Source organism: Equus caballus, chromosome 21 (assembly GCF_041296265.1).
Source record: "Equus caballus isolate H_3958 breed thoroughbred chromosome 21, TB-T2T, whole genome shotgun sequence".
In the NCBI taxonomy this organism is placed as follows: Eukaryota; Metazoa; Chordata; class Mammalia; order Perissodactyla; family Equidae; genus Equus; species Equus caballus.
In genome coordinates, this window is record NC_091704.1 from 17,308,399 (window position 1) to 17,328,309 (window position 19,911).

Genomic DNA, 19,911 nt, shown 5'->3' on the forward strand with positions numbered 1-19,911 from the left:
CAGGCCCGTTCATTAGGCCTCAGCGCCCCCCGCAGCTCTGCGAGCTTAACATGATCACTCCCCCCCACAGCCGTTTGACAGGGAAGGAGACTGAGGCCGGAGAGGGGCCATCGCCTCCCCCAGAACGGTCAGAGCACCCCTCCTTTCAACACACCTAGATCCTCCGAGGCTGGAGACCCTGCGGTGCAGCCCGGAGCTCGGCACCCAGACTCCCCATCCAGTGCTCCTGGGACCAGACGTCCGGGCCAGGACCCTAGGATCAGCATGAGCCCCCTATGGGCCCCCCGCTAGGTTATTCCCCCCAAACAGGCCAATGACAGCGCCCGTCCCAGCCCCATGGATGTCAGGCCTGGGCCCGGGTGTAGCAGTGTCCGTTTCTTGGTGGTTTCTAGGGTTTCCACCACAGGACATGTCACAACAGGTGCTGGACAGAGTAGGTGGGAGGAGGAGGGTCAGTGGCACCAGAGGCAAGGGGTGAAAATGGGATTAAGGTCACTTGGCCCGGCTTTGACTCCTGTCCGTGCTGTGTGGCTTTAGGCTAGGCGCTTGCCCTCTCTGAGCCTCAGTGGTCACCTCTGTAAAACAGAACAGCCACGACCTCTCAAGGTAGTGATGGGGATTCAGCACATCCCGCGAGTGTCTGGATGGGACAGGCTGGGGATGCAAGGAGCACTTAGCCAGCCGTCTTGATTGTGATCACGGGTCTTTCTGACCGCCAGATGAGGTGCAAGCTCGCGTTTCTCCCTCAGGCCTCCAGGCCCGGGTGCCCAGGGTCACGGAACCTGGGGCTCTGCATTCGATCTCCCAGGAGCAGAAGGAGTCCAGCCGCCTGGGCACGGCTGCCCTCCAGACCGTCCTGCCCGCCAGGCCCCGGGGCGGCGGCCTCCAGGTGTTCTTGCACCTGTCTGCCGTCCTCCGAGGGCAGCTCCGTGTCCAGGGCCGGCTCAGGAGCACCCCGAGGCGGCTTCGGCTTCTCCTCAAGAGGCTCAGGTGTGTCCAGGTCGGTCTCCTCGTGTTTGTCGCAGGGCATGCTCACCACCAGGACCTTTTCTGGGGACGACTCCTCCGGGAAGTCTGCCGGGCTGATCCACTGCCAAGCCTGGAGAAGGAGAACGGCTGAGGCTGTGGGCAGGGCCCTATGTCCCACCCACACAAGGAGGGCGTGGGCCAGGCCCCTGCTGGCTAAATTCTCTCAAGCCCTGAGACCAAGTGGAGGATCAATCGGAAGGGTCCCCACTGCTCTCTGAGAAATCGGCCTCCTCTTCTCCCAGTTGATGTGGTTGGGCAGGGCAGTGGCCCCACCCCAGCTCTTAGCCGGGAATGTGATCCTGGCCCAGCCAATCAGAGCAGCCAGCCCCCTGGTTCCGGGGACAGGCTCCGCGATGGGCATGTGACCCAGGGGCATGCCCCTGAGACTTCTGCTCCAGTGAATGGGGAAAATGGACACTCTGCTTCCACCAAGGGAAGGCTGAGACCCGGCCAGCAGCACAGAGAGATGGAGCCCTAGGCCCTGCATCCAGCCATGCCTGAAGCCCACCACCCTGGGATTTTGTTTGTTTGTTTGTTAATCAGGTTCCCTTTCTGTTGAAGCCACTTTGAATCTGTTTCCACTGCTAGCAAATGACCCACAGGAGGTCCCTCTCTGGGCCTCTGCTTGCCCATCTGCAAAATAGGGCAGGTGTCTGGAGGCCCTGCCTCAGTGGGTTGGGGGAGAACAAAATGAGCTACTGCGTGGCCATCACTCAGCAAAGCCCTGGCCCCGAGTATGGACCCAACAAACAGAACCCGGAATTAGAAAAGGAGACCTTACCTGCTTCCCCTGGCTGTGAGGGAGCTCGACAGCGGTGCTGGCACAGGGCGTGGGCAGGGGCGGGCACAGGTGCCGGATGGCCCTGGGGATGGAGGGGAGCCGGTCAGAGGAGCGGTGCTTCTGTATGTTCTCGCAATCCTTCTCTTTTTGCTGAGGATGACTGGCCCTGAGCTAACATCCATGCCCATCTTCCTCTACTTTATACGTGGGACGCCTACCACAGCATGGCTTGCCAAGTGGTGCCATGTCTGCACCCTGGATCTGAACCAGCGAACCCCGGGCCACCAAAGCGGAGTGTGTGAACTTAACCGCTGTGCCACCGGGCTGGCCCCTGTTCTTGCTTTTCTATTGTCCTGACTTGTTTCATGTCTATTAGGCTATAAAGGGAGTGAGGATATGAGCTGGGGGAGCCGGTGCGGGAACTTGACAGACCCGAGTTTGAATCCTGGCTCTGCCCCACTGCTGGGCGCCTTAGCCTGCCCACCTGGGCCTGTTTTACCATCTGTGAAGTGGGCACAAACATCTAACTGGTGTGAATGGCACTACCATCACTCTCATGGCTCCTGCGGGGGCGGGGGGGTCACCTGCTCAGGCCGAGGTACCCCAGGGTGCCCAGGAGAAGGACGCTCACGAAGCTCCCCAGAGACACGAGGACGACGGACAACTCGGAAACCTGAGCTTCTGCGGGTGAGGGTGAGAGAGCTTGCTGGAGGGGCCCCTCCGCCTCCCCGGGGAGGGAGCTGGGAGGCTGGCCCCATCGCCTGCCCCGCTGCCACCCCTGGCAGCCAGGGCCCCTCCCAGCCTCTGTTTCCTGGTCTGTGAAGTGGGAGGGCAGGGACCCCCGCCCGTGACTGGGATCCAGGCCTGGCGCGCAGGCGGTGCTCGGGCCCTGCGGCTCCAGCTCCTGCATGTGGACCCAGGCGGCCCTGGACCCAGACCTCCCGCCCGCGGAGCCTGAAGCCCTGGTCCTCTCGGGGTCGGATTTCACTGCGAGGATGACAGGCAGCGACGTTGGCAGGGAGAAGATGATTTGGTCTTCAAATCTCTCATGGCCACACACCTCAAGACAGCGGGACCCACATCCTTATCTTTGTGATGGTGAAGGGAGTCATCTAGACTTATTCATTCATTCACTCAATAAACAGCCCTCCTGCTCCTTCCTCCTCAGGACCCCCCAGCTAGGGGAGGCACAGGCCCCCCCACCCACTCCCAAGGTGTCACTCTTGGGAGGAGAGTCAGTCACGGGGCGGGGGCGGGGGGGGGCGGTGCCCAGAGGAAAGCATGGAGGGCTTCCTAAAGAGGGGGCTTTTGAGGCACAGGACATGCATGCGCAAGGCCTCAGGAGTGTGAGAGAAGGTTCCAGAAGAGAAGCTGCAGGAGACAAGACCAGGGAAGGAGGAGGAAGAGGTCCGGCTGGAACTTTCTCGACGGCGATGCACGGGGAGGCACGGAGGAAGGACCGAGGGGCAGGGCGGGGCTGCTCGCGGACTCGGGGGAGGCCAGGGCCGGGGGAGCCCGCGGGGCCCCACTCACCGACGCTGAAGCGCTGGGGCGGGCTCCAGGCGCCGCGCCGCGTCTCCGTGTCCGCGCGCACCTGCACCGTGTAGGCGGCGCCGGCGCGCAGGCCGCCCAGGGTGGCCCGGGTCTCCGTGGGCTTCACGGGCAGCTCTGCGGGACGGAGGCAGCCACGGGTCACGGACCCCGGGCTCCCCGGAGGCCAGCCGAGCCCCCTGGGGGCCGGGGCTCGTGGACGTTCTGCTGAAAGCCCTTCCTAGGGCAGCCGCTCCCCGCAAGCTTATTTGGAGGAATCGGCTTCATGCAAATATTCCGTGAGTGATGCTGATTTTCTCAGTTCTGCCCCTCTCGCTCCACCCGCTGCAGGCTCGGTCCCCTCCAGACGCTTCCGCCGCCTCCTCTCTGCTCCCGGCAGGCGCAGGCTCAGCCCCACGGCAGGGCCTTTGCACTGCCGGCCCTCCCTTTCCCCAGATGCCCCAGGGGCTCCTGCGTCACCTCCTTCCCGGCTCTAGGGTCAAGGTCAGCGTGAACTGTCTATCCTGCTCCCCCGGTAGCCCAGCATCTCGGCGCACAGGAGGACCTCAGTAAGTGCTCGTGGGATGGGGAGACGGGGACAAATAACGCCCCTCGTAAAAACCCTTTCCAATGAGAATGCAGTTGTTGGCTGTCATCAGAAAGAAAAAATTCCTAGAGCTCTAAATCCATATTGTTTTTTGTCTATATTCAAGAGGAATATTCCTCCAAAGAAATTGGGGGGAAATTGGTGAATTTCGCTGAATGGTCATTTGGCGCATTAATCTTCAGCAATCCGACCTTTGGTAAATCGGTTTCCGCAGATGCGCTGCTCCTGGCGGGGGCTGCGGGAGGCGGTGGGGAGGCCGCGCGGTCCCGGGGGTGGAGCCCGCGGGGAAACCCCGCCCCCCCCGCCCAGCCCTTCAAGCTTCTTTCCCTCTGAAGGGGCGGGAAGGGGCACATGTCTGAGCTCAGACAGGCTTGCTTAACCTTTGGGCAGGTGACTCTCTCTCCAGCCTCGGTTTCTCCATCTTGGAATGGAGACAGCCGTCTCCACGCCACGGGAGTCGAGTTGCTGAGACACATAACAGACTGCCATCCATGCAGCCGGGGAGTTGCCAGCCCCCAGCCAATGCCCACCAGGCCCTCTCGGGGGGCTCTGGAAGGAGCCAGCAGTCAAGACCCTTGAGTCCAACTGTCTTGTTTTATCGGTGGGAAAACCAAGGCCCAGAGAGGGGCAGCGAGGTGCCCAGGTCACACAGCAAGGTGGCACTCAAGCCCCGAGCTCTTCCTCCCCAGCCTGGCCCGGCCTGCATAGCCTCACATACCTGAGCCCGGGCCGCTGCCCTCTTCCCAGCAGCGCACGACATACTCCTTCAGGACGCCGGGGCAGGTGCTCAGCAGGGACGGCGTCCAGGCCACAGACACCGAGTCCCGGCCCAGCTGCTTCACCGACACGCGCTGTGGGCTCCCAGCCCCCGAGGCTGCAACCGACACCCCTGCCCAGTCACCCCAAGATCCCGCCCAGCGCTACCTGCGAGCCCCACCCAGCACCACCCCAGACCCGGGACCTTGGCTCCAGCACTCAGGCGCTCACTGCCCGGCTCGGAGCCTCAGTCTCCTTTCCTGTAAAATGGGGCGGTGTCGCTCGGGGGTCCTAGGAGTCGACTGAGCGCAACACACAGTAGGTGCCTCTGACTACTCATTCTCTCCTCCTGACACCCAAGGCCACTGCCCAGGCCTCCAGGAGACCACCCTGGAGACCACCTACAGGATTGGACAGCTCACCATTGCCTCCAAAGTGGTAAGTGGACAAGACTGTGGACCATGAGGTGGGCTTCTCTGGGCGCTCAGAGGCAAAGATGGTGATGTGGTAACATGCCCTCTGTGCCATCACTGCAGACGCCCAGCTCCAGCTGTGGGTTGCTGGAAGAATGACCAAGGACCAGGTCAGTCAGCAGATTGTGTTTCTGCCTCCGCGCCTTTGCACTGGCTGTGCCATCCACCAGGAACTCCAAGAGCACTCCTACTCATGCTTCAAAGCCCTTGCACCAACGTCCCCTCCTCCAGTATCCCTTCCCTATGCCTCCCTCCAACTGTCCCCACCCCTCCAGCCCAGCTTTCACTCCCTGAGGCCAGGGGCGGCTGTATCCAGCTTTGCCATCCCGGGCTGGGAGCTCCTCAAGGGCCAGGATGACGCTGAGGCTTCCGGGGCCCTGGTGGCCAGGCTCAGGGTAGGAAGTGGCAGAGTGAGAGGGTGCCTGGGCCATATAGCCCCCTTCCCTCCAGAGGCCTCATTAATTTGCCACCAGCATCTTCCAGCTGCCACCTTCTCGGGCGTGGGCGAGCGTTCAACAAACACTCATTGCCTGCGGGGTGCAGCCTGCCCGGGGCTGAGCCCTGACACCCCGGGGTCCTGGCAGGGGCTCTAGACCCGCACGGGTGGCAGAGCCCAAGTCTCGGCCTGTCTCCACTCCCGTGTGGCCTCAAGCAAGTGGCAAGAGCTCTGTGGGTCTCAAACACCCCCTGTATCCGGCCCCCGTAGGTCTGAGCCAACCGGGAGCTCTGATGGAGGGCGCAGAGGCAGAGGCAGGACAACCGACATGACGTACCCATTTCAGCGGGGTCCTGGTCCTGGGGTGCAGTCAGGGTGCAGGTGGCGAGGCTCCCATCCTGGCCCTGGGGCTGCCACTCAATGCAGTATGTCGTGCCCTGGGCCCGGGCTGGCCAGCGCAGGGTGGTCCCATGGGCTCCGGCGCTGATACTCAGAGCCCCCGGTTCTGGAAAAGACGAGGAGGGACATCACGGCAGCGGCCTCGCCGCGGGCCGGGAGCCGCAGGGTCTGCCTCGGTCTCCCCACACGGCCGGGCACGGTGGGGACGCCAGGGGCTGTCTCAATGAACAGAGCCCTTCTCAGCTGACCGTGGGTTCCTGCCAGGATGCCCACCACCATTGATCCTCAGATGGCCCTGACTGCCCCCGCCAGCATGGGGGGGCGTCTCCCCTCCAGCACATACGGGCCCCCCACCACTCGCCTCGCCCAGCGGTGGGTGGGTGTGGCGCAGGATGGCCCTGACCAGAGCTCGGAGGCCTGAGGACACACCCACTTAGTCCCCGGGGCTCATCTCTCCCACTCCCTACAGCAAGGGTGCCTGCAACAACCTCAGGGAGGCAAGTACTGCTTCCCGTTCTGGGGACCACGACTACCACTTATTGAGCACTGACTATGCACCAGGCCGATGCCACTTTGCTATGATCACCTCAATGATACAGAAACTGAGGCTCAGAGAGGGAGAGCCACTGCCCCAAGGTCACACAGCAAGGCCATGGCCCAAACTAGACAAGGAGCTAACAGGCTCGCTGCTGTGCCACCCTGGCAAGTGGCTTCACCTGTCTGAGCATTGGTTGTCTCATCTCTGAAATGGGCATCCTCGTAGTAGCCCCGCCCTCACAAGGATGCTGGGTGCTCAGCAGGGCCAGGACCAGGGCGAGGTGAGCGAGGTGGGCAGCAGACCCAAAGTGTAAGGAGACTCCAAAGGACATGGTCATAAACAGTCATAAACACCATTTTAAGGCAATATTTTTAAAAAATCAAAATGAATTAAAAAATATGTAATGAGCACTGTTCACAATTGTCAAAAGGTGGAAACAGCCCAAATGTCTGTCTGTGGATAAAGAAAGAAAGTGTGGTCCATCCACACAAGGGACTAGTACTCAGTCATAACAAGCACCGAGGCCCTGACATGTGCTACAGCGTGGAAGGACCTAGAAAGCCTCACGCCAAGTGAGGGAAGCCAGACGCGAAAGGCCACACAGTACGATCCCATTTACAGGAAACGTCCAGCACGGGCACATCCACAGAGACAGACAGCAGAGGAGTGGCGGCCAGGGGCTGGGGAAGGGGACAGGGAGGGAGTGCTCATGGGAATGGGGTCTCCTTTACTGTGATGGAATGTTCTGGAATTAGAGGTGATCGTCACACAACATTGTGAATGCACTAAACGTCCCTGAATTGTTAATTTTGCTATGTGCATTTCGCTTCAATAAAATATATATGTGTATATACGTACATATATACATAAATATGTCTTGATTTTTCCATTATATAAAAAGTATATGTATGTTTAATATATGAATATATATAAAGTGAGCAAAACACCAAGATTTTAAATGAAGATAGGGTCAGTCCTGTCCTTGCACGGTGCTGCCTCGCTCACCACACCCTGATCCCGGCCCTGGTCCCGACACAACTTCACTTACAGAAACCAGCGGCCTGCGCGGCGGCGGCTCGCAACCCGAACCTGCTAGAAGCCCGCGCTGCCCCCCGCGCGCGCGATCCCGCACCTGGGCGCTCGGCCGCCGGGATGTGCCACGTGCGGTTGGGGCCGTGGCCGAGGCGGGTCCGGGAGACGACGGCCAGGTCGTAGGCGGCGCCCGACAGCAGGAGCGTGCGCGGCAGGCGGAGCGTCCTGGCGGCGTGGGGCTGGCACGGGCAGGACAGCATGCGCAGGCGGACGCGGTAGGCGACCTGCACGCCCGCCGCCGGCCCGCGGCAGCCTTCCGGGAGCTCGAGCGGCGGCGGCTGCGGGGGCGGGAGCGCGGGGCCCTGAGCGCCGACCCCAGGGCGCGGTGGCCGCGTGCCCCCGGGCGCGTAAGGGATAACCGGCCTGCACGGTGGCGAGGCTGCTGGGAAACCGCGTTCACAGGCAGGGCCCTCGGGTTTGAGGAAGGAGTCGTTTGGCAAAACCCCCGGGGAGCCAGCCAAAAAAATGTTTTCATCTTTGGACCCGGTCACCTGAAGCCAGGAAACTTCTAAGAAAAGGAGTTCAAAGCAGAGGAAACCCAGGCAGCAAAGGGGCTTGTCTGCGCCTTATGGTGACAGCCCACCCGGGACCTAGCCCAGTCAATGGGGGTGAAGCCAATGCATGAAATACTGGGGGGTTGTGCCCCTGATTCTGGCAAGAGGCTTCTCCCTCTGTGCCTGTTTCCTTCCCTGTAAAATGGGGGTTAATTAGACTGCCCTTAATTGGTTAGGGGACTTCAAAGAAATTATCTCCCATTCAGACCTACGCGGTCACCTCCTTCCTGGCCTCCCAGCTTCCACCCGAGCCCCCCACCATCTGTTCCCCTGAAGGCAGCCAGAGGGAACCTGTGGACACCTGAGTCCAACCCTGTTCCTCCTCTGCTCACACACCCTCCATGGCTCCCCATTACCTTCAGAGGTAAACTCACAGTCTGCCCAGTCCTCGCCACCTCCACATCTCATCTCCCTCCATCTCCCACTTGTACACCCCCACTCCAGCCTCGTCTCCTCCTCCCTGCCAGGAAGGTCACCCCACAGCCCTGTGACACCCCGTTACCTGCCCCTCCAGGGTCACCTGCCTCCTCCCATCGTGGCCAAGCTGCTTCACTGAGAACCTCACCTCGGGCTCGGGGGGGTTTTCTGCAATGAGACAGCAAGACAGTGACACGGGGGGTGCCCTTCCTCGGCCTCCTCACAGCCGGAGGGGGGCCCAGGACCCTGCCCTTCTCTCCCCTGAGACACAGTGTTCCCCTGCCTTGTTAAATAGTTTCCAAATCTGAGAACTCGGAGATTCATTCCTCAGCAGCGTGAATGCGCTCGGCGTTACTGACCTGGACACTTAAAACGGTTAAAATGGTACTTCTTATGTTGTGTGTATTTTTACCACATTTAAAAAATCTAAAAACATCTCTTGGAGTTGTTTCCCAGCAAACATGCACTTGGGCAGGAGAACGCCAGCCTCCCTGCCCCGCCCCCCCGCCCTCCTGCAGCGCCACGTCTCCCCGACGACACAGCCACTTTCGCCTCCTTTAAAAGAGGCCTCCTTTGAAAGCTGACCACACGAACTGGAAGGAGAGACAGACTGAGAAACGTTTTCTCTTTAGATTACGGATTGGTCACATTTTACAAACTGGCACTCACTCTCTGCCCTGCCTCCTTGCATGAATTTTCCCTAATGTCTCCCATCACCTAATTTCTAACACTCGTCGCCTGATTTCTATACCCACTGCCGTGTTTCTGACGCCCAGCCCTGTTTCTGTGCTTCAGTTGTTCTCACCAGGGGGAACGCACACAGGGCTGCTCCAGCTGCTCCAGAGACCTCCCGGGGCCTCTGGCCTGCGCCGCCGCCGAAGCTGGAATTCCTGGACCGCATCGGTCTCCAGGGGGCAGAGGCACGATTCTGGGGAGAAACAGGTCAAACATCAGGCCGAGGGGCTGTCCCACACCTGGGGGTGTCTGGGGCTTGGCACAGCTCACTTAGTCACCGTGAACTTATTGAGTGCCAACTGTATACATGCCTTTATTGAGTGCCAACTGTGTACACACACTTATTGAGAGTCAACTGTGTGCCGGGCCCTGGGGACATGGCAGAAACAGGCCACACCCTGTCCTCCTGGGGCCTTGAGGATCACCCGCTTCGTCACCTGTCCCAGGTTCAAGTCCCAGCAAGGCCACCCCTTGGGATGTGACCTTGGCCAATGGCTTCTCACCCCCAAGCCTTTGTTTCCTCACCTGTGAAATGGGCATAATCCAATACTGAACTACAGGGCGGAGCAACAAAGATACAAAGAATTTAGCACTGGGCCTGGCACACAGTAGGTGCTCAATTAATGCTAACTTGCTGCAGCTGTTGTTACTATTCTTATTCTCACCGAAGCCAGCGTCATCCTGCAGTCCGCAGTCGCCCTAGGACAAGACCATATTTATGTACTGTTTACATTTGCTGTTGAAAAATCTTAGCTCTTTTGAAATTTTAAACAGTGATTCTGCCAAATGTGACGTGGGACCTCAAACTGGACCCAGGAGCAGAGAGAGGACATTCTTGGAAAAACTGGTGGCAGCCAGATAAGCTCCAGAGTTCAGTTCCTGGCAGTGTCCCCATGCTTATCCCATCGTCGGGACAAACACCCCCGGCGGGCAGGACAGTAACAGAAAGGACGGCGCTGCAGGTGCTCTCTGCGCTTCTTTGTAACTTTTCTGAAAATCTCAGATTATCCCAAAATTAAACGCTTATTCGAAAGATTACTTTTGTTGGGGCCGGCCCAGTGTCGCAGCGGTTAAGTGCACGCGTTCTGCTTTGGTGGCCCGGGGTTCGCCGGTTTGGATCCCGGGTGCGGACATGGCACCGCTTGGCAAGCCATGCTGTGGTAGGCGTCCCACATATAAAGTAGAGGAAGATGGGCACGGACGTTAGCTCAGGGCTAGTCTTCCTCAGCAAAAAGAGGAGGATTGGCAGATGTTAGCTCAGGGCTAATCTTCCTCAAAAAAAAAAAAAAAGTTATGTTTGGAAGCAAAATTATTTTATAAGTTTCTTTAAAATGACTTTAGAGGGCAAAAGCTGTCTGCTGTGTTAGGGGTCAGGAGAGCCAGGACCCAGCCTGCCCTCTGGTCCTTGTGTGACCCTGAGAGGCACCCGCCTCCTGAGCCTCAGCTTCCTCATCTGGCAGGGGGCTGAGAGGGCCTCGTGCAGAGTGTAGACCAGCTTAGGGGCTGGAAATAAAACAGAGGGAAGCCACTTCCCGTCAGGGGCCCCATGTCACCTGCCTCCTATGATCAGCACCCCTTCACCAGATGGGGAAATTGAGGCTCAGGGAGGGGCACATTTGGAGGGAAGACGGGGCCGAAGCTGAGGCGGCTCCCTGCCCTCAAGATGCTCCCAGTCTGGGGGAGGAGACTGGCCACGATCAGAGGCTGGTGCTCTCTGGCTCCCTGGAACCGGGGCTTCCTGGGGACTGGGTCGGGGCTGGGGTCTCTGGCAGGCCCAGGATCGCCCTGCCTGGAGGAACAGCAGGGGGTGACAGAGAAAGCGAAAGAATGAAGGAAGGTCCAAAGATGTACAGATGGCCACCAGGCTTGTGGAAAGACGCTCAGGGCCACTGATCGTCAGGGAACACCAATCAAAACCATGATGAGATGCCGCCTCACACCTGTCAGAATGGCTGTCAGAAGGCAGGAGAGGACGCGCTGGCAAGGATGTGGAGAAAAGGGACACCTGGGCACTCTCAGGGGAACGGAAACTGGGGTAGCCACTGTGGAAACCAGGATGGAGGTTCCTCAAAAAACTGAAAATAGAACCACAATATGATCCAGCAATTCTACTTCTGGGTGTTTCTCTGAAGGAAATGAAAAACACTAACTCGAAGAGATATGTGCACCCCATGTTCACAGCAGCATTAGTCACAAGAGCTGAGATGGGGAAACAGCCTGAGTGCCCATCGATGGAGGAACGGATAAAGAAGGTGTGGTATATATACGCAATGGAATACTACTCAGCCATGAAAAAGGAGGAGCTCTTGCCATCTGTGACAACATGGATGGACCCTGAGGGCATTATGCTAAGTGATATAAGTCAGACAGAGAAAGAGAAATACCATATCATCTCACTTATATGTGGAATCTAAAAAACAAAACAGACAAAAATTCAAACTCAAAGATACAGAGAACAGATTGGTGTCTGCCAGAGGTGGAGGGTGTGGGTGGGTGAAGGGGGTGAAGGGTCAAAAGGTACAAACTTCCCTTGGAAGTCTAGGTCAGTCCTGGGGATGTGAGGTGCAGCGTGGGGACTGCAGTTAATGACACTGTACTGCATATTTGAAAATTGCTAAGAGAGTAGGTCTTAAAGTTCTCATCACAGGGAAACAGAATCTGCACTGCGTCCAGTGATGGATGGTACCTAGACTTATGCCAGTGACCGTGTCACACTACACAAACATTGAATCATCATGCTGTCCGCCTGAAACTACTCGAACATCATGTGTCGATCATACCTCAATAAGCAAAATGCAGGAATGGAGGAAGAAAGGAAGGAGCGGGTGGAAGGGCAGCTTCCTGGAAGAGGAGGCCCCAGACCGGAGCCCTGAAGGTGAGCCGGACTGGCCTCTGCTCTGGTGGAGGGAACTGCATGTGCAAAGGCAGGGAGGCTGGAAACCCAGGGCACAGGCAGAGAACAACGGCCACTCAGGAGGCGGCCGGTGGAGCCACGAGGCGGGGGAGGGAGCTGGGGCCAGCTGAGGATGAGGATGCTCTCCCCGGGGCAACGGGGAACCAAGGAGGTCGTGATGAGATCTGAGTGTCAGAGACCCCCGAGGTTGGACGTGGGCAAGAGTGGAGGCCGGGCGGGAGGGGTGACAGATGTAGACATGGGGAGACAGATTTGGGGAGTGAAGGCGTCCTGGGACAGGCCTGTGCACACCGCTGAGCCGGGGGACAAACTCACCAACTTCCACGGGCTGCCAGGCGTCCGGTGCCGGAACTGCACCTCGGCCCCACCCTGGCGGGCGGGCGTCTCCCACTCCATGCGCAGCTGCCCCGCCACCCTGGACACCTTGATGTCTCCTGGTGGAGGGTCGTATTTAACTGGAAGCAGAGACGGGGTTGGAGAGGGAAGCTGGCAGGTGTGTGAATTGTTGGTCCCGAAAATTCCAGAAAATCCACCCGTGCCCCGCCTGCCCCAGGGTCACCAACTACATCCTGCAAATGTGAGTCAGGGACACCCTTGCAGGTCCCACTTAAGCCTGGGGATCTATGGGTCAAAGAGTCAAGATTTACACACAGGATCCTGTTAGTGAAGATAGCTTTAAAATACTAACACCCATTGCTGGCAAGGTTGTGGCGAGACAGTCGCTTTTGTCAATTGCTGACGAGAGGGTAATGAATTGATTCTATTTTCTGGAGGATTTTTAGGGAAATCTCACTATTTTAGACCCACTTCAAGTAGCCTGGCCCAAGGAGAGACATCTGTCTCTCTTTCTGCATCTTGGTCATTTCATGCCACAGAGGGAGGAAGAGTCTACCTCAGGGCCTTTGCGCTTGCTGTGCCCTCTGCCTGGAACATGTTTCTCCACCTTAATTCCTGCTGGATCCTTCTTATCCTTCAGGGCTCATCTTGAGCTGGAGGCCTCCTTGACCCCCCAGTAGTATCTCCCCTTGTGTGATGATCACTCCTTGTTCACCAGCCCCACTTGAATCTGGGCTCCGTGAAGGCAGGGTGGTGTAGGGAGCAGGGAAAGGCAAGTGAGGCAAGGCTGGGCAAACACAGGGTCGATCTTGTCTTTCTTTAAAATGTTGATATTTTATTCATCGAGGATTATTTTTTGCATTAATTTTGATTTTTTTAAAATATTACATTACAGTATTGTCTATATTGACTGCTGAGTTTTTGGCTTCCCCTTAAAATTTTGTGCCCAGGGTGGTGCCTTGCTTGCCTTGCCCTCATCCCAGCCCTGGGCTGCGTGCGACCTCCGTTGGCCTCGCCCATGTCCCCTTTGACTCGCCATGGCACACGGTAGCCGCTCAACGACGATATGCTAGATGAATGTTTTGCGGCATGAAAACAGATGTTAAAGACCCACCAGGGTCCCTGCAGCATGCGGCCTCAGGGCAGAGCCAGAAGCAACCTCCGCGTCCAGCACTCGGGGATTCGGACGGGAACCACGAGAGACCCCCCTGAGTCACGCAACAGTGTCTGGTGCGAGAGCGGCCGGCAGTACCAAGCCTCTCGCCAGGGCCCAGCACCCCCCCCAGGTCTAGGCTGGAGGATGAGAGGCTTCTTGGGTGACGAGGGGACAGCCGGGAGGAGGAGGAGAACAGGGTGCTGACCTGAGCTGTACAGCTGCAGGGTAACCTCAGGCGACTTCTCCGTGCGGTTCGCGGTCCGGGATTCCACCCAGAGCGTGACGTTGTAAAGCACAGATATGCCGTCCTGGTCGGAAAACTGCAGCGTGGTGGCTGAGCCGGCCGCAAAGTAGCAGCAGCGCCCCGGCCTGAGGCTGCAGGAAGGAGGGTGTTGGTGCTGAGTGTGGGGTCCTAGTGGACCCCAGAGTGTCTCGGTGGCCACAGCAGATGGCGTGCATCACGTCTCAGCATCCTTTTCTGTCCTTTTATCCCCCCATCCTTTTATAACCCCTCCCCAGCCTGGGGGTTCCTCAGGGGCAGGGGATCAGCCTGAGACTGAGGTGTTTGGGGACCCCAGAATCTCCCAATATGGGCTGCAACAGAGGGAAGGAAGAAATGAATGGCCCGATGAATGGATGGACAGACGGATGAGTCAGTGACGGGGGAGGGTGAAGGAAGGACTAGAGGGACCCTAATCGCTATAGGGATGCCCACCCAACCGAACCCCCACAGTGCAGAGCCCCACCCTCCCTGCCCACACAAGAAGCTGAGGCTCAGGAAAGAGCAAGGGCCTGGCCAAGGGCACAGGTCTGAGAGCAGGGATGCAGGGGCATGGGCCAGGGGCAGGAGCGCAGGGGCACAGGGGCAGGGGCACAGGGGCAGGGGCAGGGGCACAGGGGCACGGGCAGGGGCGCAGGGACACAGGGGCACAGGGGCAGGGGCAGGGGCACAGGGGCACAGGGGCGGGGCGCAGGGGCAGGGGCACACGGGCAGGGGCAGGGGCAGGGGCAGGGGCACAGGGGCACGGGCAGGGGCGCAGGGGCACAGGGGCACAGGGGCGGGGCGCAGGGGCAGGGGCACAGGGGCAGGGGCAGGGGCAGGGGCGCAGGGGCACAGGGGCACAGGGGCGGGGCGCAGGGGCAGGGGCAGGGGCGCAGGGGCAGGGGCGCAGGGGCAGGGGCACAGGGGCAGGGGGCAGGGGCGCGGGGCAGGGGCGCAGGGGCACAGGGGCAGGGGTGCAGGGGCACAGGGGCACGGGGGCAGGGGTGCAGGGGCACAGGGGCACAGGGGCAGGGGTGCAGGGGCAGGGGCACAGGGGCAGGGGTGCAGGGGCAGGGGCGCAGGGGCAGGGGCACGGGGGGGGGCACAGGGGCAGGGGCGCAGGGCCAGGGGTACAGAGGCAGGGGCAGGGGCAGGGGCAGGGGTGCAGGGGCACAGGGGCACAGGGGCAGGGGCGCAGGGGAGCAGGGGCACAGGGGCACAGGGGCAGAGCCGCTGAGGCAGGGGCAGGGGCACAGGGGCAGGGGCGCAGGGGCACAGGGGCACAGGGGCAGGGGTACAGGGGGAGGGGCACAGGGGCAGGGGCTAGGGGCAGTGGCACGGGGCAGGGGCACAGGGGCAGGGGCTAGGGGCAGTGGCACGGGGCAGGGGCACAGGGGCAGGGGCACAGGGGCAGGGGCACAGGGGAAGGGGCAAGGGGGAGAGGCCTGCAGAATCCTCACCAGCAGCGCAGGAAGTGGCTGACCCCGGCCGCGGGGCCCTCATACCGCCAGGAGCACTCGTAACCAGCGCTGGATGTCCGGTAGCAGTTCAGATCCCTGGGGCCCGAAGTCGAGCCTAGGGGAGATCCCAGAGGTTTGAGAACACACCAGAGTGTGCAGGAGTCTCCATGCTGAGCACCCCTGGGGGAGTCTTTCTGCCACTTATGTAATCCAGTGCCACCTCAGCCTAAAACCGCTGTGGGTCACAGCCCCCTCCCATGCCCTCCGCCCTGTCTCCTGCCATCTGCCCTGCTCACCCTGCTCTGGCCACACCGGCTTCCTCACCAGTCTTCAGACACCTGCTCAGTCCCACCTCAGGACCTTTGCACATGCTGTGCCCTCTGCCTGGAATGCCCTTCCTCTAGATTTTGACATCCCAGTTTCTCCTCTACCAGCCAACCAGAAGCAGCACCTCCCTCTCCACCCTGCCCTGCTCTGCTTCCTCCCAGCACATCACCGTCACTGCAGTGTGTGCATTTGTTTCCCTACTATCCACCTGCTGCACCAGGTTGTGACCCCAGGAGGACAGTTGGGCTCACAGCTGACTCCCTCATGTCTAGAACTGTCTGCACTCATTAGGTGCTCAGTAAGTATTTATTGAGCAGAGGAACAGATGAGGCACCTGCTCTGGGGCTGACCCTTGGTGGGGTACACAACAGCATAAATGTTCCAGCAACACCTGCCTTGGGGGACTTCAGAATCTGTAACAGCTGCTTAGCCCCCCACGCTGACCAAACCAAGCAGACGTGGACACCGGCCCTGCGGCCCTCCTGGGAGGAGATGAGGCGTGCCGCAGAGACGGCTCTGGAACCCCCAGCTCCGTGAGGGCTGGACGCCAGGCTGTCGGGCTGTGCTCTCAAGGCTCCAGGTGGGGCAGGAGGGGGCAGATGGAGGGGCTGCTAGGGTTGGGGCAGTCAGAGCCCAGCACAACCCCCCATCAGTGGGGACCAGCTCCAGACCTGAGTCTGCATCCGGGTATGGCGGGTCCTGGAAACAGCACCCACTGCTGCTGCAGGATCCAGCTGCAAAGGCAACCAGGAGAGTGACGTTCTGGGCCTCTCTCTGCGTGGGGGAGGGACTGGGCCTGGGGGCTCACCAAGTGACCATCCACCTGCCCACCCACCTTCCCATCTATGCATGCACACATCCATCCACCCATCCATCCAACTATCCACCTGCCCACCCTCCCACCCACCCACCCACTTTCCCATGTACACATCTACCCATCCACCCAACTATCCACCCACCCAACTATCCACCCACCCACTCACCCACCCACCCACCTTCCCATGTACACATCCACCCATCCACCCACCCACCCACCCACCTTCCCATGTACACATCCACCCATGCACCCAACTATCCACCCACCCATCCACCCAGCCACCCACCTTCCCATGTACACATCCACCCATCCACCCACCCACTCACCCATCCATCCACTCATCCACGCACCTTCCCATGTGCACATCCATCCATGTATCCATCCAACTATCCACCCATCCACCTACCCACCCACCATCCCATCTACCCATCCAGCCAGCCAGCCAGCAACTTCTTGGGCTGCTCCTCCAAAGCCCTCAGGGGCTCCCCATCCCCCTCTGATACTGGTCTCCGGGCCTGCCTGATCCCGTGAAACCTTGCAATGTGGCCAGCTAGCTACTCTGAGCCCTCTTCCTGCACTCAATGCAGCCATCTGAAGAGTCAGCACCCTGCTGATGTACAGTTTACAGAGAGGGAGACTGAAGCACAGAGAGGCAAAGATGTGGCCTGAGGTCACAGAGCAGCAACGGCAAACCTGGGATTAGAGTCCAAACCCAGCCATCCCAGGAGGCTGAGCCCCTTCCCATTGATAGCACAAGATAGAGAGAGATTACGTATACGTATATTGTATATACTATATTAATAATATCCTGTTTATACATGTATTATGTGTAGACTTGCTCTCTATCCCTTCCTTAGCTATTTCTCATTGAACTCTGGGAGGTGCAAAAGATTCAAAGATTCAGCCCATTCCACAGAAGCACAGAAGACAAAATCAAGACCAGAGCAGAGACCCCAGAAGCCTTTATCGCCCGTCTCCCATGACACAGGGGACGTCTGAGGCGCAGAGACAGGGAACCCCCCTGGGACCCGCGTGCACGGCCCACCACACACACGCGCCTCCCACCCCCCCAGCAAGAAGAGCTGAGCACAGTGTGGGGGACTCACCACCCCGCTTGGGGAGCAGGAGGAGGAGCACGGGCACCAGCCTGGCCACTGGCTGGCCCATGGGGTCCCCTGGGAGGCCCGCGGCCACAGATGAGCTTCCGCGCGCCAGCGAGGCCCCAGCCACCCTGTCCTTGCGCCGGAACACATTGAAGCTGAACCAGAAAGAAGACTAAAAGGATTAAAAAAAAAAAAAAAAGTTCGATGTTACAGCCCCTCCCAGACCAAGTCAAAGTGAAAGAAAAACCCAGGAAGTGAGCTCCGGCTGGCGGCCTCATCCCGGCCTAACTGAGTGGGCCCCGGGCCCCGGGTCTGCTCTGCTGGCCCCAGACCCAAGTTGGCCCTGGGGGCCTGCCCCACGGGTGACCTGGGCGCTGGCCGGATCTCAGCCGTCGCTGGCCGACTGCTGACCCACAGGAGCTACTGGGTAGCTCACTGTCCTGGGACGTCTGACTTCACTCTGCCAACAAATCGGCCGGAAGCCTTCATTGTAGCCTGGGCCCCTCTGCGTGCCACCTCTCCACTTCCCAGACCCCAGCCCCTTCGCTTCCTTTAGACTCACCTCACTCTTCTCTGTGTCTGTTTCTCAACCTCTGAGAGTCTTGGTTTCTGACCCCCTCTCTCTGCTGTCAACAAAGGCCCAAAATGTCCATGGAGAAGAGCTGACACATGCAACACAGTGGACGAACCTGACACCTCGTGCTGAGTGAGAGAAGCCGGACACGACAGCCCACGCGCTGTGCGATGCCACGTAGGAAACGTCCAGAACAGGCGGATCCACAGAGGCAGGAGCAGATCAGTGGTGGCCAGGGGCTCTGGGAGGGGGATGGGGAGGGGCTGCTCAAGGGGAGGGGCCTCCTTTTGGGGTGATGGAACATTCTAGAACTAGATGGAAGTGGTGGTTGTACAACACTTCATATACTCGATGCCACTGAATTGCACACTTTACAACGGTTAATTCTATGTTACCTGATTTTTACCTAAAAAAAAATGTTCATGGAGCCCAGGGGGACTGAGGAGCAGGCTGAGGGTCAGGGGAGAGCCTCTGGGGAAACTGAGGCCCAGGTGGGCAGGAAGGAAGGCCCTCCTCTGAAGATCCCGATTCTGAGGGGCAGCTGGCCAGCCAGTGTCAGGCGCCCAGTAGGCCATGAGGTCAGAGCCATGGGAACAAAGACGCAGTGTCGCAGGCCTGGCACAGTGGGGACGGGGACCCCGTGACCCGGCACAGAGCAGCCTTCACCAGCAGCGAGGCCCAGGCCGGGGGAGGGGTGGAGACAGGGCCTGAGAAAAACAGAAGGGTGGGAGGGGTAGCTGGCACACTCACAGCCCCTCTCCACCACCCCCAGACCCTACCCCAGGAGACACCGTCACGCGCCCCATTTCACAGATGGAGAAATTGAGCCCACAGGCGCCCAGACCGCTCCGGGCCCTGGCTGGAGGTGAACACGTAGATCCAGACCCTAAGACCGAGTCCCCTAGGGCTGAGCTTGGCCAGGCCCCAGAGCCACCCCGCCCTCCAATCCCCAGAAAGGCCAGCCCTCCGCTTCTCCATCTGAAAAACTGGCTGTGGCGAAGATAAAGGAGGGCTCGTAGGATTAGTTATTGCGGGGACCCCAGTGGCCTCTGCTCTTTTCAGGCCTCTTTCCCATCCCCTCAACATCAGAGCAGCCCCTGGGAGAACAGTGAGGGAGGAAGAGAGGTGAGGGGACTCGCTGGACACAGGCGCCCCCCGCACCTCGGGGTCAGGGCCAGGTGCAGGGAGGGGCAGAAGGTCGGGGTGTTCTGAGGGGAGCAGGGGGTGGCCAGAGAAGCGGGCTCTTGAGCTGGGTTTAGAGAATTCAAGGGCCTTCCTGGCAGAGGGCACAGCAGAGGCTTCTGGGAACACTGAGATGAACAGGGTGGGTCTGGGGCTCCAGGGCAGACGGAGGTGGCGCCGTGGTCGGGGCCTGCAGGGCTGGGCTGAAGGGCTTCCTCCTGAGGGCACTGGGGAGCCACAGCAGTAGCGTGAGCAGGGCCACAGCGACGCAGGAGGTGGCGTTTCCACCGCATCACGGTCACAGTCCGAGCCTGCCCTGAGGTCCCCCCACCCAAGGCCTCCCACGCCCCCTCTCTTGGCCTGCCTACTGCCTACTCCAGGAAGCCCTGCCTGCCAGGCCCTTACTGGCCCCACCCAGCTGCCCCAGAAGCAC

At 59.8% G+C, this 19,911-nt stretch overlaps 1 protein-coding gene and 1 long non-coding RNA gene across 5 annotated transcripts; one reads left to right on the forward strand and one right to left on the reverse strand.

The window, feature by feature from the left end:
• Positions 1-360: 360 nt before the first annotated feature.
• Positions 361-18,883, reverse strand: IL12RB1 (interleukin 12 receptor subunit beta 1). Of its 2 annotated transcripts, XM_023625468.2 has the most exons (17): positions 18,285-18,883; positions 17,726-17,894; positions 16,474-16,536; positions 15,476-15,590; positions 13,959-14,128; positions 12,577-12,716; positions 10,013-10,046; positions 9,418-9,540; positions 8,698-8,780; positions 7,682-7,919; positions 5,950-6,117; positions 5,126-5,263; positions 4,666-4,821; positions 3,344-3,478; positions 2,395-2,491; positions 1,811-1,892; positions 361-1,099 (listed from the first exon to the last, which is right to left on the reverse strand). In XM_023625468.2, the coding sequence occupies exons 2-17, from the start codon at positions 17,784-17,786 to the stop codon at positions 746-748; spliced, it is 2,157 nt and encodes a 718-aa protein (XP_023481236.1). In that variant the 5' UTR covers positions 17,787-17,894; positions 18,285-18,883; the 3' UTR covers positions 361-745. The 2 variants fall into 2 exon arrangements, with proteins under 2 accessions (XP_023481236.1, XP_023481237.1); XM_023625469.2 differs by lacking the exon at positions 2,395-2,491.
• On the forward strand, positions 3,506-7,420 carry LOC102149296 (uncharacterized). 3 transcript variants are annotated; one of them, XR_011430475.1, is made up of 4 exons: positions 3,506-3,639; positions 3,838-3,909; positions 4,054-4,143; positions 4,338-4,476. It is a non-coding gene; the product is annotated as an uncharacterized lncRNA (long non-coding RNA). The 3 variants fall into 3 exon arrangements; XR_011430473.1 differs by lacking the exon at positions 3,506-3,639 and having other exon boundaries at positions 3,771-3,909; XR_011430474.1 differs by lacking the exons at positions 3,506-3,639; positions 4,054-4,143 and adding an exon at positions 5,240-7,420 and having other exon boundaries at positions 3,792-3,909; positions 4,338-5,141.
• Positions 18,884-19,911: the final 1,028 nt, after the last annotated feature.

What these genes read in the sequence shown, in the direction of transcription:
- IL12RB1 (XM_023625468.2), bottom strand. Translation starts at nt 17,786, where the DNA reads ATGGGCCAGCCAGTGGCCAGGCTGGTGCCCGTGCTCCTCCTCCTGCTC. An exon ending in ATACCCGGATGCAGACTCAG is followed by an intron (nt 15,591 to 16,473) that starts GTCTGGAGCTGG and finishes GATCTCCCCTAG; the next exon opens with GCTCGACTTCGGGCCCCAGG. An exon ending in GGGTACCTCGGCCTGAGCAG is followed by an intron (nt 1,893 to 2,394) that starts GTGACCCCCCCG and finishes CTCCATCCCCAG; the next exon opens with GGCCATCCGGCACCTGTGCC.